The sequence below is a fragment of the Rhipicephalus sanguineus genome, chromosome 1, assembly GCF_013339695.2.
Source record: "Rhipicephalus sanguineus isolate Rsan-2018 chromosome 1, BIME_Rsan_1.4, whole genome shotgun sequence".
Taxonomy (NCBI): domain Eukaryota; kingdom Metazoa; phylum Arthropoda; class Arachnida; order Ixodida; family Ixodidae; genus Rhipicephalus; species Rhipicephalus sanguineus.
Window position 1 is genome coordinate 144,430,267 of NC_051176.1, and position 12,965 is coordinate 144,443,231.

At 42.7% G+C, this 12,965-nt stretch overlaps 2 protein-coding genes across 2 annotated transcripts in view; one reads left to right on the plus strand and one right to left on the minus strand.

Moving 5' to 3' along the window:
* Window positions 1-8,449, minus strand: part of LOC119399494 (uncharacterized) — a 34,431-nt gene extending 25,982 nt beyond the window's left edge. Inside the window, exons 1-3 of the mRNA XM_037666300.2 lie at window positions 8,253-8,449; window positions 7,743-7,908; window positions 2,789-2,886 (exon numbers count right to left, since the gene is read on the minus strand). Of these exons, the coding sequence (XP_037522228.1) occupies window positions 2,789-2,886; window positions 7,743-7,908; window positions 8,253-8,411 (423 nt within the window). The 5' untranslated portion in view covers window positions 8,412-8,449. The remainder of the gene's footprint in view (window positions 1-2,788; window positions 2,887-7,742; window positions 7,909-8,252) is intronic.
* Window positions 8,450-8,714: 265 nt separating this feature from the next.
* Window positions 8,715-12,965, plus strand: part of LOC119399505 (serine/threonine-protein phosphatase 1 regulatory subunit 10) — a 66,081-nt gene continuing 61,830 nt past the window's right edge. The window contains exons 1-3 of the mRNA XM_037666311.2: window positions 8,715-8,735; window positions 8,865-9,087; window positions 9,635-9,706. Of these exons, the coding sequence (XP_037522239.1) occupies window positions 9,704-9,706 (3 nt within the window). The 5' untranslated portion in view covers window positions 8,715-8,735; window positions 8,865-9,087; window positions 9,635-9,703. The remainder of the gene's footprint in view (window positions 8,736-8,864; window positions 9,088-9,634; window positions 9,707-12,965) is intronic.

The following is a 12,965-nucleotide window of genomic DNA, read 5'->3' on the forward strand; positions in this document are numbered from 1 at the left end:
CGGATTCTCTCCCACTTCACCGCTCCAAAGGCAATCACAGCATCGAGGTGCGCCACTTCCCCGCAGCCGCAGCGGCCGTTTGATTTGAAAAATGCGTTCACAAAATATCGAGCCAGCGCCAGCGCGACTTTCGTCGCCTTTCAATAAAGTTAGTGTGGATTTTCCCTGATGGGAGCACAATTTCCCTGAGCTTTCCCTGAGAATTTCCAGACTACCCAAAATCCCCGAGAATTCCCGGTTTTCCCGGTCGGTAGACACCCCGTAATAGCGTCAAAATTTTGTGTCACCTCCCCTTTAACGAACCTGTTAATATGTAAGGGTGTCATTTATAAAGTTCCGTTATCTTGTGGCGTAGCATAAACAAGACAAACTGTGCACTGTATTAATATGCATTGGAAGAAACATTTCAACTTGTTAAGAGACATCCCTGTTGTGATTATACTGTATGCAGTACTATGAAGGAAAGAAGGGGAATTTTAAGGGCTCGTTTTTCTTTGTTAGACACAATATTAATGAGAACTAACAGACAATAATGCCAAGGAAAGTACAGGAGATGTTATTTGCAATAATTGGAATATAAATGTGAAGAAAGTAAAGTGGACGAATAGATAACTTGACGCCGGCAGGGACCGAACCTGCAACTTTCGAATAACGCATCCGATGCTCTACTACTGAGCTACGGCGACAGTCACCTCCTCGTCCACTTTATAGGGTATATATGTGCATTTAAACCTAGGAGTGTTAGTCAGCGCCGATCGCAGCCATAGCGGCGAGTGTGGAACACTTTTTCTGCCTTTGGCGTCACGTAGCACATGATCTTTTTACGAGCTGGCAACTGACCAATAATCCCTCGCATACTACCTGAAGACATCAAGTCTGCCAGAACGAGACCCTTGCTATGAATGAAGGAAAGAAGATGGCTTTTTTAAGTGGTTGTTTTGCTTCGTTAGACACAATATTAATGAAAACTAAGAGACAATAATGCCAAGGAAAGTACAGGAGATGTTATTTGTAGTAATTGGAATATAAATGTGAAGAAAGTAAAGTGGACGAAAAGATAACGTGCCGCCGGCAGGGACCGGTCCCTGCCGGCAGCAAGTTATCTTTTCGTCCACTTTATGTAGTTCCCTCTCTTTGTCCGTGTGTCAGTCTGCGCTAGAAAAAGTTATTACGTTGTCTGTTAGTTCTCATTAATACTGTATACTGTGACATTTGAAGCTCCATTCTTGTGTCATCAGAATGTCTTGACACATTTTACATCTTGTGGTAAGCAACAATGCAAACGGAAAACGAGGGTCACAGTGCACAGTCCTGTCAATTTTAGTTGTACCCTTGCAACCCAAAAGCTTTGAACGTGTTACATACTAGCAATGGTACATTAATGTATTTTCATAGTAAATGTCTTGTTTAACGAAAATGTGCAAGAAACAATGAAAAGTCAATGACAGCAGGGTTATTCTTTTGATTTCATTGCAGCTTTGCGGGTGGCTTTGGTCAAGGTGGGTTATTTGAATTACCTGTTGCTGCCACAAAATGCCAGAGAGTGGGCTAATACATGCAGCCGAGTCCACATTTAACCAAGATATAAAATTATTTCCTACATTAAACAGTTGAAACACCCCTTTGGAAACCCCATACCAAACTATAGCACTGTCCTATGTGTATCTCCATTTTCGGCGGAGGTGAAAATGCTTGAGGCCCGTGTAATTAGATTTAGGTGGCCGAAATTTCCGGAGCCCTCCGCTATGGCGTCCCACATAATCATATCGTGGTTTTGGGACGTTAAACCCAAACAATTATTATTATTATCTGATGTGTATCTTCAACTCTCATTACATTTAACACATTAAAAGCTGTGTCACTACAAGTACACTCACCTAACTGGCCTATTATTACTTGGGTCATTTGGAAATAGTCATGTTAACGAATTAGCAGTGTTTCAGAAGACTATTATACAGGGTAATGGACAGTAAGGGCTGTGCAAGCCATGAAAGAAAGTGAGCATGGTGCATGCCTCAATATATAGACAATTCAATCAGCAGGGATTTTATTTATGCTCCGTAATGATTGAGTTGCCTTAGTAAGCTTTACTGCAACACCGTTGCACAAGGCAGCAAGAAATACTATTAGCACAACTAACTGCCATGCAGTGAAGCAGAGTGAAGCATAATGCATTTCCAGCGCTTAAAAGAAATAGAAAAAGACAAAAAACAGAGACAAATTCTAAAGAACAGCATAAACGCTGCTCTTGAACTGATCTAATTACAAAGAAGGAACAGGTTTTAATACTTACTGATCACATGCAAACAGATGCCGGAACAGGAACTGTGGCGCATGCATGATGCCACTCATCCATAAATGCATAGCAAACAAGTTTTTAAAAAGATTATCCGTATCTTTTGTTGACAGTGCGATGGAGGCTGTGGTAAGACAATTTTATTTTTTGATGAAAAAACCTTGTGAACTAAATGGTATTTTTCATCCTTACATCGCCGAAGAACTTGTGTGCTGCGAAAAATTCGCGTGCATTGTCACTGCTTACAATTTTCAGCTAAATGACTGGCTCCCGCTATTGCCTTAACCTGCACACAGTGCTCTGTCAATCGGTCTTTAATGCAATGACTGGTATGGCCAATGTAGCATTTCCCAGGTGAGAGGGGGATGCAATAAACGACCCTTGTATTGCTGGTTTCACAATTAATGTGGTGGAGTTGAACATCGCTGTAGACCAACTATATACATTCAGCTAGTCACTACATGACAGCCGATGGTTTCCTGCACTACTCACTATGCATGTACGCCGCGTTTTTGCCGGTGGAAATTGGCCCTTGAAATTTCTTCGGTACATGGTCCACACCGGGTCATCACCATAGGTGTCCTTGTAGGCTGCAAATAAATGTTCACAGCTACTTAATAATCTTCAAGACAAGCGATACCTCTGGCATGAGTGAAACAATCGCAGAAAAGGACTTAAGTTTAAGCTAAATTTATAAGCACCATGATTAATACTTTTGATGCAAGTTGTAGATTAGGTGGCCTAAGCGCCGTTTCACCCCACTTCAAAGTTAATTCATGCATAAAATTTAGAAGGCGAGGGCACACATGATGACGCAATTGCCATTCGTGTGCTGAATTTCACTGTAACCGTGATTGACTGTTCATTCTTAAATAAAACGTTATGTCCATATTCATGAGTGAAATGCTTCTAAAAACACTAAAGTAAAAAAGCCAAAATAATGCGGCAGGTATAACTTCAGGATTAATTTTGCTTTATTCTTTTTCCTTTCTTATTGTTATAATAAATGAAGTACTTATCTACTTGAATTTGCTTTATTCTTTTCCTTTCTTATTGTTATAATAAATGAAGTACTTATCTACTTGAATTTGCTTTATTCTTTTCCTTTGTTACTGTTATAATAAATGAAGTACTTATCTACTTGCATTCGAATTAGGTTTGCAAAAGGTATGGCTACTGCCATTATACTTATGTTTTAAAACTATATCTGGTTTGTAAAAGCTCCTGCTTTGCTTTGGAAGCTTTTCTAAGGCTTAAGTGGAACTTTTTTTTTTTATGAAATGGGCATTTCATAACTTCGGTGTGTAGTGCAAAATGAATTGGAAAAGCCCTGGTCCAATGTATTCCGAAAGGTAGGGGAACAGCTGATAATCCCAATCAGCCATCACTACTATCCACAGCACCACCACATACTGCCTACATGAGCAACTGCAGTGGGTCTGTAAAGTGGCCGTGAAGAAATAATAAAATCTGTCAAGATCGGCAAAGTATTATTTCAAAAAATATACTGCTTAATTTCAGGATAATAGCATCCTTATCTGACTATAAAGTCAAGGTGAAAGCTAGGTTCTTTCAATACTGTGCTGCCACCCCAGTGCCAACGTAAGTCAGTGTAACACTGTCACTCTGCGAAAGTTTCATACGACCTGAATGAAATCCAACAGATAGTGAAGCCAAGGAAGGTACAGGGGACATTAACTGTATTGTTTCAACTGTTTTGTAGTAATTATGACATAGGTGTGAAGAAAGTAAGGTACACAAAAAGACAACTTGCGAGGGCTTACTGGTCAGCTGTCCACTCATTAAAAAGATCCCGTGCTACATGCCGCCAGCTGGGTAAAAATAAAGTGTTCCACACCCACCGTCATGGCTACAAGCAGCGCCAACCAACACTCCCAGGTTTGCGTGCGCATAAATAGTAGAGCTGTGCGAATAGCAAAATTTCGGGTGCGAAGCGAATTCGAATATTGAGGTGTGAGTGCGAATTGAATCGAATATTTTTCGAATATTTCTCGAATATTTCTATAATGTTTTTCGAATACTTCGAAGTGAAATTGCAGAAAAAAAAGTTAGAGAGGATTCCTAAGCATATTCTTATGAGATAGCAACATGAAAGCGTTTCATTTCGCCAGGTTGAAGCACTGGCGGGGTGGTGTTTCATAGTTGTCTTATCAAGAATGAGGCAATGTAGAGGTCGAATTCTATTTATGTACATGATTTGGTGCAACCAAAGTGTTGCCGACAACCTTTACACGTGATAGGCAAAGATGCCATTTCCTCAGCCTCTCCTCTTTGAACTTCTGTGGAAGCCCAACTGATGTGGCGGTCAAGGGTGTGCTCCCTTCAAGTCCGGAGTTCCAAATCTGCCTCGTAGACGTCGATATATAAGAACATCTGAAATTTTGGATGCTAAAAAGCTTCGGCGTCCGATTTTTTGGACTTCCTGCCCAAATTTCAGGCCCAAAAATGTATTAATTGAGCCCCCAACTCTGCCACATCTTTCATCTCCATGTTGGAACCAGCGTTCTCTTGAGGTCATGCATTTGCGACCGTAGCGGAGCTTAAAAGAGCTTTGCCGCAATATCAGGGTGTGATGAGGTGAAGCATATTGAAAAATCTAGGGACCACTTCCAATCGGATGTTCACTGTGTCTTGGCAAAGTTCGACCACAACGGAGCTGGAAAGACAGCTTTGCCGCAATACGGGGGTGTGATGAGGCGAAGCATATTGAAATTCTAGGGATTACTTCCAATCGGACGTTGACTGTGTCTTGGCAAAGTTCGACCGTAACGGAGCGTGAAAGGCAGCTTTGCCGCAATACGAGAGTGTAATGAGGTGAAGCATATTGAAAATTTGAAGGGGTCACTTTCAATTGGACGTTGACTGTATTTGTTTTTGGGAAGTTCGAATAGTAAAATTCCAATGCGAATCGAATCGAATAGCAAACACTATTCGAAAAATATTCGAAATTTCGAATATTCGCACACCCCTAATAAATAGCCGATAAAGTGGACAAGGAGACAACTGCCGCTGTAGCTCAATAGGTAGGGCATCAAGAGCATTATCCAAAGGTTGCAGGTTCGGTCTGCGCCAGCGGAAAGTTGTCATTTCGTTCACTTTACTTTCTTCACAGCTATATCATAATTACTACAATACACTTAAAACAATACAATTAACACCCCCTATATCTTCCTTGGCTTCATTATCTGTTGGTTTTCATTACGGTTGTATCAAACAAAGAAACAAGCCCTCAAAATTCTCTTCTTTCATTCTGCAAAAGTTTGATACTTCATAAGGTCAACTTTTGGCCTTCATATAACACCACATGGCCTCTCTATACCAATAAATCATTAAAGGGGCCCTGCAACACTTTTCCAAGTAGCCATGGAATGGCTTCACTAAAGGAGCTTATTGCCTCACAAATCGACCACCACAAAAGTTTTGAGAACCCGTCCAGTACGAGCAGAGTTACGAAGATTTGTCGCACGCTGTAATTGCTTTCTCTCTTCTCTCGTCCCGACGAAAGCGCTGGAAGCTAAGCAGGGAGGGATGGTACGGGAGAAGTAGCTACGTCACGTGTGCCTCGTGATCTTGAGCACCTTTTATTATTTTTTTTTCTTCGAATGCACAACATACTTTCAGTGTTATTGCGCGGGGGCAAGTGGCGGCCTCCCACGGAGGCCGCAGTAACTACCGAGCGCGCCATGTTCAAATCAGCCAATGGCACAGAACTTGAGTCAATGACGCAGTAATTTTGAGTAAATAACATCATTTTTCAAGAGAAGAGGAAGCGATTTTTAGCCAACTTTGAGAATTTATTGTAAAGCCACGCTGCGTGCTGCGCTATACTGTTTGGCTCGCGTGCTCTCAGGAGCCTCGACTACCAATCGGCAGCGTTTTCTGACCATGCTGAAAAAGTGTTGCAGGGCCCCTTTAACTAAAACGCACTAGTGTGGAGGCCTCACCGCCACCTGTCTTTCTTTTCTGCATGTTTTCTAAGGCTTACCAAGCCCCTAAATTCTCATAGCAAGAGTAGCTCGTTTTTCACTGTGAAAGGGTAACTTACCAATAAAGCTTAATTTTCTCTGTAGTGTCCGTTTAAGAAGCGAACGTTCAGTGCATTTTGTCGAGCGCATAAAGACACAAGCCTTCATGCAACTGTCTAAAGTATATTCACATTAATTCTTCCCTTTCCTGATGAAAATGCAACTTCTTTTGAGAAAAAGGTGGAGCATGTAAAATATTTAAAGCCAAGACTGCACTTGCTTTCTTTCTCAGTGCAGAAGGCCACGAAGGAAAATCTTATACTCTCCCTTGATGGCAGCACCAGCAACAACATGTCTTGCTATTTGGTCCTATAATGGCTGTTGCAAATAACGATTGCTGGGTTTTTTACATGCCAAAACGACAATATGATTATGATGCCTGCCATTGTTGGGAACTTTGGAATAATTTCGACCACCTGGAGTTCTTACCTAACTTTAAGTACAGCCCCGTCCACATCTGTGTAGAGCGTACATGCTGCCGGCATTGTTGACGGGGGTGACACCTTACGGTGGTTGTGGGGTCTGACGTGGTTTGCCCAGGAGCATGCGCGGCCTAATAGACATGCAGACCTGCTATGCACGAGTGGCAACATTGAAAAGTGTCCTTGTTTAACCGAATATGCAGTCAACCACAGGGGGCTAGCAGCATGTAGATGCCAAAGAATGAAGCATTTGGGCTGATAATACGCACCTGACTCTTTCAGAACAAACGATGCGTGCTTTCTGGCTGTTAAAAGATACGCGGTCACGTGAAAGAGTGATAACCTTGGGTAATGTGCACAGCCAGCAAAACAAAGGCCCTTACCAACATAATTTCTGGTTTAGAGCAATGTGCGAGATCTGCATGTTTATTAGGCCGTGCATGCTCCTGAGCACACCACGTCAGAGTCGGCAACTGCCGCAAGATGCCGCCCGTGGGGCAAAGCCGGCTGCTCGCGCGCTCTACACAGGCATGGACGGGGCTGTAGATGGGCGTTTCCGCACTTCGCCCCCATCGAAACGCGGCCGACTTGGCTGCTAAGTCACCGCGGCGGGTAAACCTCTCGGATACTAACTGTGAGAAAGAAAATATCAAAATGTTTTAAGCCTATGTCACTTTCCGGGTGAAACTTAACTAAGGCCCCTTTATCAGCGTCAGGGATAACAGGGCTTTAGAATAGGGTACGGAAGCTATTTTTCGAAGCATTATTCCTGACTTAGGGCTGTCCCTTTCGCCCATGCTATTTTTCGAAAATAGCGTGGGTACCCAAGTAACCCATGGTCTGGGCACGCAATACGAAAACTCTTATCATCGTTTAAGCAGCGCTTGCTTACCATGGTAAAGAAGCGCTGCTTTAGGCAGCTTTCCGTTTAGAGCCATGCAAGAGCGCTACCAGAAATGTAACCGTACAGGCACAAACCTTTGCTTTCTAGATACTCGATGCTTATTTCAGGTGGGTGAATCGTCACTTTTTTTACGTTCAGCTTGGCATCTGCGCCAGCCTTTTCAGTATCATCTGCGGCCTCTTCATTCTGCATATCCTCCTCAGAAGAACGGCAAACTGAAGTCGACAACCCTCTGCAGCTCTGTCAAAACAATTGAACAATACAAAATGCAATAAACATTCCACTATAACCACAAGAAGAGTTTATTTTTGAATGCGCATTAAGTTTTCGGTAACTGACATTGTAACTGAACTTCAACGAAGTTGGTTTCCTTTACGTGGGATGCCTTCCCCTCGCAGCAAAGACATCGCATGGAAGCACACACACAAAAAGTAAATAACTCTGTATAAAATAAAAAGAAACAGGTTCCGTGTGCTGGCTCAGCGGATTCGCTTTACAGAACCAAGCAGCACGTTACGAAAGTTGGATTCTTGAACGCTCATTACAACACATGCTCAAGTCTTATTCCAAATATGGGTACTAACCTGACGCGAACCCAAGGAACAAGCAGATACATATTTCGGCGATATGGAAGGCTCAAAATTTAAGGATTTCTTTTGGAGTGATTCCGACTGCTTCGGTAGTGAACTCAAGGCAGCACGCAAACTCCTGGCCCAACACGTTTGACGCATGAGCGCAGCCATTTTAAAAGCGGGTTTGTCTTGACATCTTGCTTGGCTTGGCTTTGTCCCATGAGTCAATTGTACGTTGCCCAACGTCGCTAGTAGCTGTTCAATGGTACGTCAAATAACACTATAACGTTTGTCTGCAAAAGGTCAACACATACTTAACCGAAGCTTTGCAAAAATTAAGTATAATACTGATAAGTCTCATTAAGGCTTTGTTTGAAAACGAGAACGAAGAGTGGCTCCTACTGGCTACCATGGCAGTGACCTCGCACCTCGCTCAGCCTCGCTCGCGTAAGCAACCCTGATCACGTGCCACATTCCATTCTTGCGATCGCCGAGGTAGGTGTCGGGTGCATGTTGTACGTCTTCCCGAGATTGTGATGTCCCTTTCGCCCTTGTGTTTGAAGCTGTGACCTTTGCTGGTAAATTCGACGTTTCTTATGTTCCCATCCATGTTTTGTTTTGCAGAGTACCTGCGCCGTTGCCTGAAAGACTGAGGACTTCGAAAATTGACCCAGGAAGAGCTTACGGGATTACCACGAAAAGAAAAAAAATACTGTTCCTTTGAACGACTTGGAGACCCCGGCTCTTCTGAACTAAACACGGTCTTTTTCCTGTTCGCGGGTTGTATAAAGGCAACGCCAGCATTAAACAGATCGCGTATTCATAAATATACCATAAATTATAAAAGGTACGCATCGTTTTATTCTCTCTATGTGTCGTAGGAAATTATGAAAAAAGTGGCATGAACAATTCAACGTTCTGGTGATTATAACGCGATTTAACGCGTGGCAACGTAACGAAATAACGCGTTAAGCCCGCGTGGTGTGCCAGCCTGCAAGCTGTGTGCCCGCGGTGCCAGGTCACGTAATTTTGTGCCTGATACGAAAGAAACCACAGTGCATGCACGCTGCATAAAATGACAGCGTAAATTCTAGTACCTCTAAATAATTGAGCTGGGGACAAAAGCGTGTAAAGCGCTGCGTCACCGAAATACCAAGATGGCTGCCCATGCGGCTGCCGACGCCCTCCTATGCCTTTCGTACAAGATGGCGCGGGCGCGCGCATCATGGCCTCTGAACAGGTCGCTTTCCTAGCGCCTGCGTATGCGGGCTAGTTTGCTAGTGTGTTTCAATATAAGCTACGAAGGGCTTTTGGAAGTATGCGATTTTGCCACGCCGCGTACAAAGCGTTGGTTGGTTCTGCGTGCTAACGTGTCGCTTCCGGCTCTCTTCCAGTATGTGGACTATGTTGCAGAACACCAGCTGATAGACGACTATTCGCGTTTCCTGAGAGCGAAATCTGCGATGGTGAGTGATTTACTACGCTTCTGTTTTCGGCTTCCGCCGCGGCGTTGACCCAAACACTGCGAGGCTCGTGCGAGCTCTTCGAAGCTGGCGTTTAGTGTCGCTGCCCTTATCCTTGTGGGGTGAATTATTTCTGCTTTCTTCTATGCGACGGCAGCCTTGGATCTTGGAATTTTTATGCGTTTGCTGTGCGTTCCCTGTGCCATCCATTACGACATGTTCATTACTACCGCTGCCTATTTTTGTCTCACACACATGACACGCCCAGTCGGGAGGTATGGATTTGGCATTTAAATGTAAGGATAGTAGCACAGGAAGGCATTAAAAGTTCGTAGTATTCACTTAGCATTTGACTCCACAGAATCGGACTGCCTTGCTTAGTTTCATAAATTCAGGCCATGCCTTTACGATCTGGTTCTATTTAAGTGAGGCCCACAGTGTAATGTTTAATGCAGCTTTCATAAGAGCAAACAATATATTTTGCCACTCGGGCATGGGTAGCAGTAAACAATGATTTAGGGGAATTGTTAAGGTTTGATCTTTTTCCTAAATTTCTGATTGCATCATTGACCCGGTAAATTAAATATAACGCTTGGTTTTAGGCTTCCCCATCATGGTTTCTCCAGATTTATGTCAATTTTTCAGCACTGGTAATTGCATTGTATTTTTATATGCTTGTAGCATTCAATGCAGGTGCGAAATGTCGTTTCATACCTCTCTGCTTGGCATCTAATGTTAGTTAACTGCCTTGAAACATTGTGCAGGCAAAATGTTCCACTTAGTCATGGACATTTTATTAGACAGGTCCATTTTTCATGCACTGATGCTTTGCAGTCTGCTGTTACTTAACAGTTTTTTTCCCTTGATGCTTAATTGCTGGCACTTTTTGAGTATGTAACCTGCAGTGGCATTCTAACATTTTTTCAAAGGTTCTCTTAAGCTTAATTTAAGAGCAGCTTATAATGGACACTGCATACATTAGTTTAACACATGCATGACCTTGTGCAACTTCACTTGCAGCTAGCAGTCATAAGGCAGGCTAAAAGAGATACTAAAGGGAAACACAATTTCACTTGTGCTTATCCTTCCAATTTTCTTGCTTCTCTGCTCACCCAAGTCTGCTGGGGCCTGCATAATTAATTACATTCATTATTTTGTCTTAAGTCAGCCAGAGACTTAACATGTGAAGTTTGATCAAATTTTATTAAGATTATGTAACCAAACCTGTGACTTCGCACGGCATTAAGATGCTGGGGTATCTGTGTGAAATTAAAAAATGAAAACGTTTACTTTCCTTCTCCTATACTGAACCTGTGTTTGCAAAATTACAGTTGAGTCCCCAAAAGTATGATTTAACAGTCCAAACTGGTACAGCATTTCAATTTAGTGTGCCCTTCATTCATGTTTATTAACCTGCATAATTAAGAATTGTAAAACTGTGTGAAGGAAACAAGCCCTGCTGAACAGATACACTTTCCATACTTATTTCAGGCCATACCACATGCTGGCATTAGCTACATGCTCTAATAATTCAACACTGTACAACAGGAATTGATGCTATGAGCTGGGCTTTTTTTTTTTTATACAAAACACTGCACTGACTTCTTTGGTGCAGCTCTTTCAATAATTTCCTGTAGGATTGTCGATTTTAATGAGATTGTATTTATGAAAGCCAGGAGGATAATGGTTTGTCTTTAGGCTGTCTATTATTATTCACACATATTGGTTTGCATGCAGTAAAGGACTTGCTTAACCTGTATCATAGCTAGTGCTTTATATTAATAAGTTTTAAAATAACACAGCATTCAGCGTTGAAGTGACATTGTACAGTCGTGAGCAAAATTTTGGAGACCGCAGGAGCGCATGCCAAACTGCATCACTGCGCCTTGTGATGGATTCACGGCTAGCTTCGAGAGTACACTCGCATGCGCAGCCTTTTCTACCTGGCGATCTGCTTGTTCTCTTGCTTCAACCGTGTACAGCGAAACACGGATGAAGCGCAAGGTGTCACTTCCGCAGTTACGTGGAAGTGCCTGAGCGGCAGGCCCGTAGCCAGGAATGTTTTTTTGTGGGAGGGGGGGGGGTTAAAAACACAAATAAAAAACACATATTTTTATTAATTATTTTTGGTAAAAACATGTATTTCACCAAAATTTCGGGGGGGGGGTGGCTACGGGGCCTAGGGCGCCCCTCCCCCTGGCTATGGGCCTGCTGAGCGAGGTATCGTGATGAAAATACCTTGTTTGTAAAATTGAAGTGCCTTCGTAACGATATCATCTCTCAGTGCTTCCCCATCGATTGCGTTAGTGGCACCTTGCCTACTCTCCCACGTTTCCATATGCGCACAGTTGAAACGAGTGAACGAGCGGACTGCCTGGCAGAAAAGAATGCGCATGCACTGTACACGCTCTTGAACTTGGCCGGTAGGCTGCAGCGATGCAGGTTGGCACATGCTCCCGTGGTCTCTAGCATTTTTTGTGACTGTACATGTATTGGTTAATCAATTGGCGAAGGTCTCATGCACTGGCATTACAATCGGAACACTAAGGTGGGCTAGTTGGCTGCAGTCATTGTAAAACATGATTTTATGTTGCCAGTTCAGGTGGGACATATTGGAATGCGCATTACAGACTCCAAACTTCAGACTGACATTTACTGCAAAACAGTATTCAAGTGTGTCCAGACAAAACTAGCACCACTAAAGCATGTTTTGTGATAGATTGGCAGTGTACTCTTATACATAATGAACTGCACATGTCAGCAGGCACGTGAATAATCTTCTATTTGTAGGTAAGTTGCATATACTTCCAGATATTGGTCTCCAAGTTTGGAGTTGGTTGCCTGCGACACACCAAGGAACTTGCATACCATACATGCAGCTTGTAGAACAATTCGTAATAGTACTTGTAGTAACTTCTACAAAAGCATTTTAGGTGTAGTAGTTTTGCAGGTTATTTGCTTTAATGAAGCGCATGTTGGCAGTCACACTGATACATCACCACTACTTGACACAAATGCACTCCTCAATGAATTACCAATCAGTGTCCATATGTTTAGTAGGATTCTTGAGGTATTCTCAGAAACAAGGCATCTTCACACGGGAGATATTGCATTTTTAGGCTTTTTTCTAGCTTCTGGTACCTTTCTGTGCCACTTTTTTTTTTTACAGATATGTCATTGCACTTCTTGCATGTTATTTTTTTAAAGCACAACCTTCCTTAAAGCACATTCAAATTGGGTTGCTGTTTAAACTGAGCAAAGC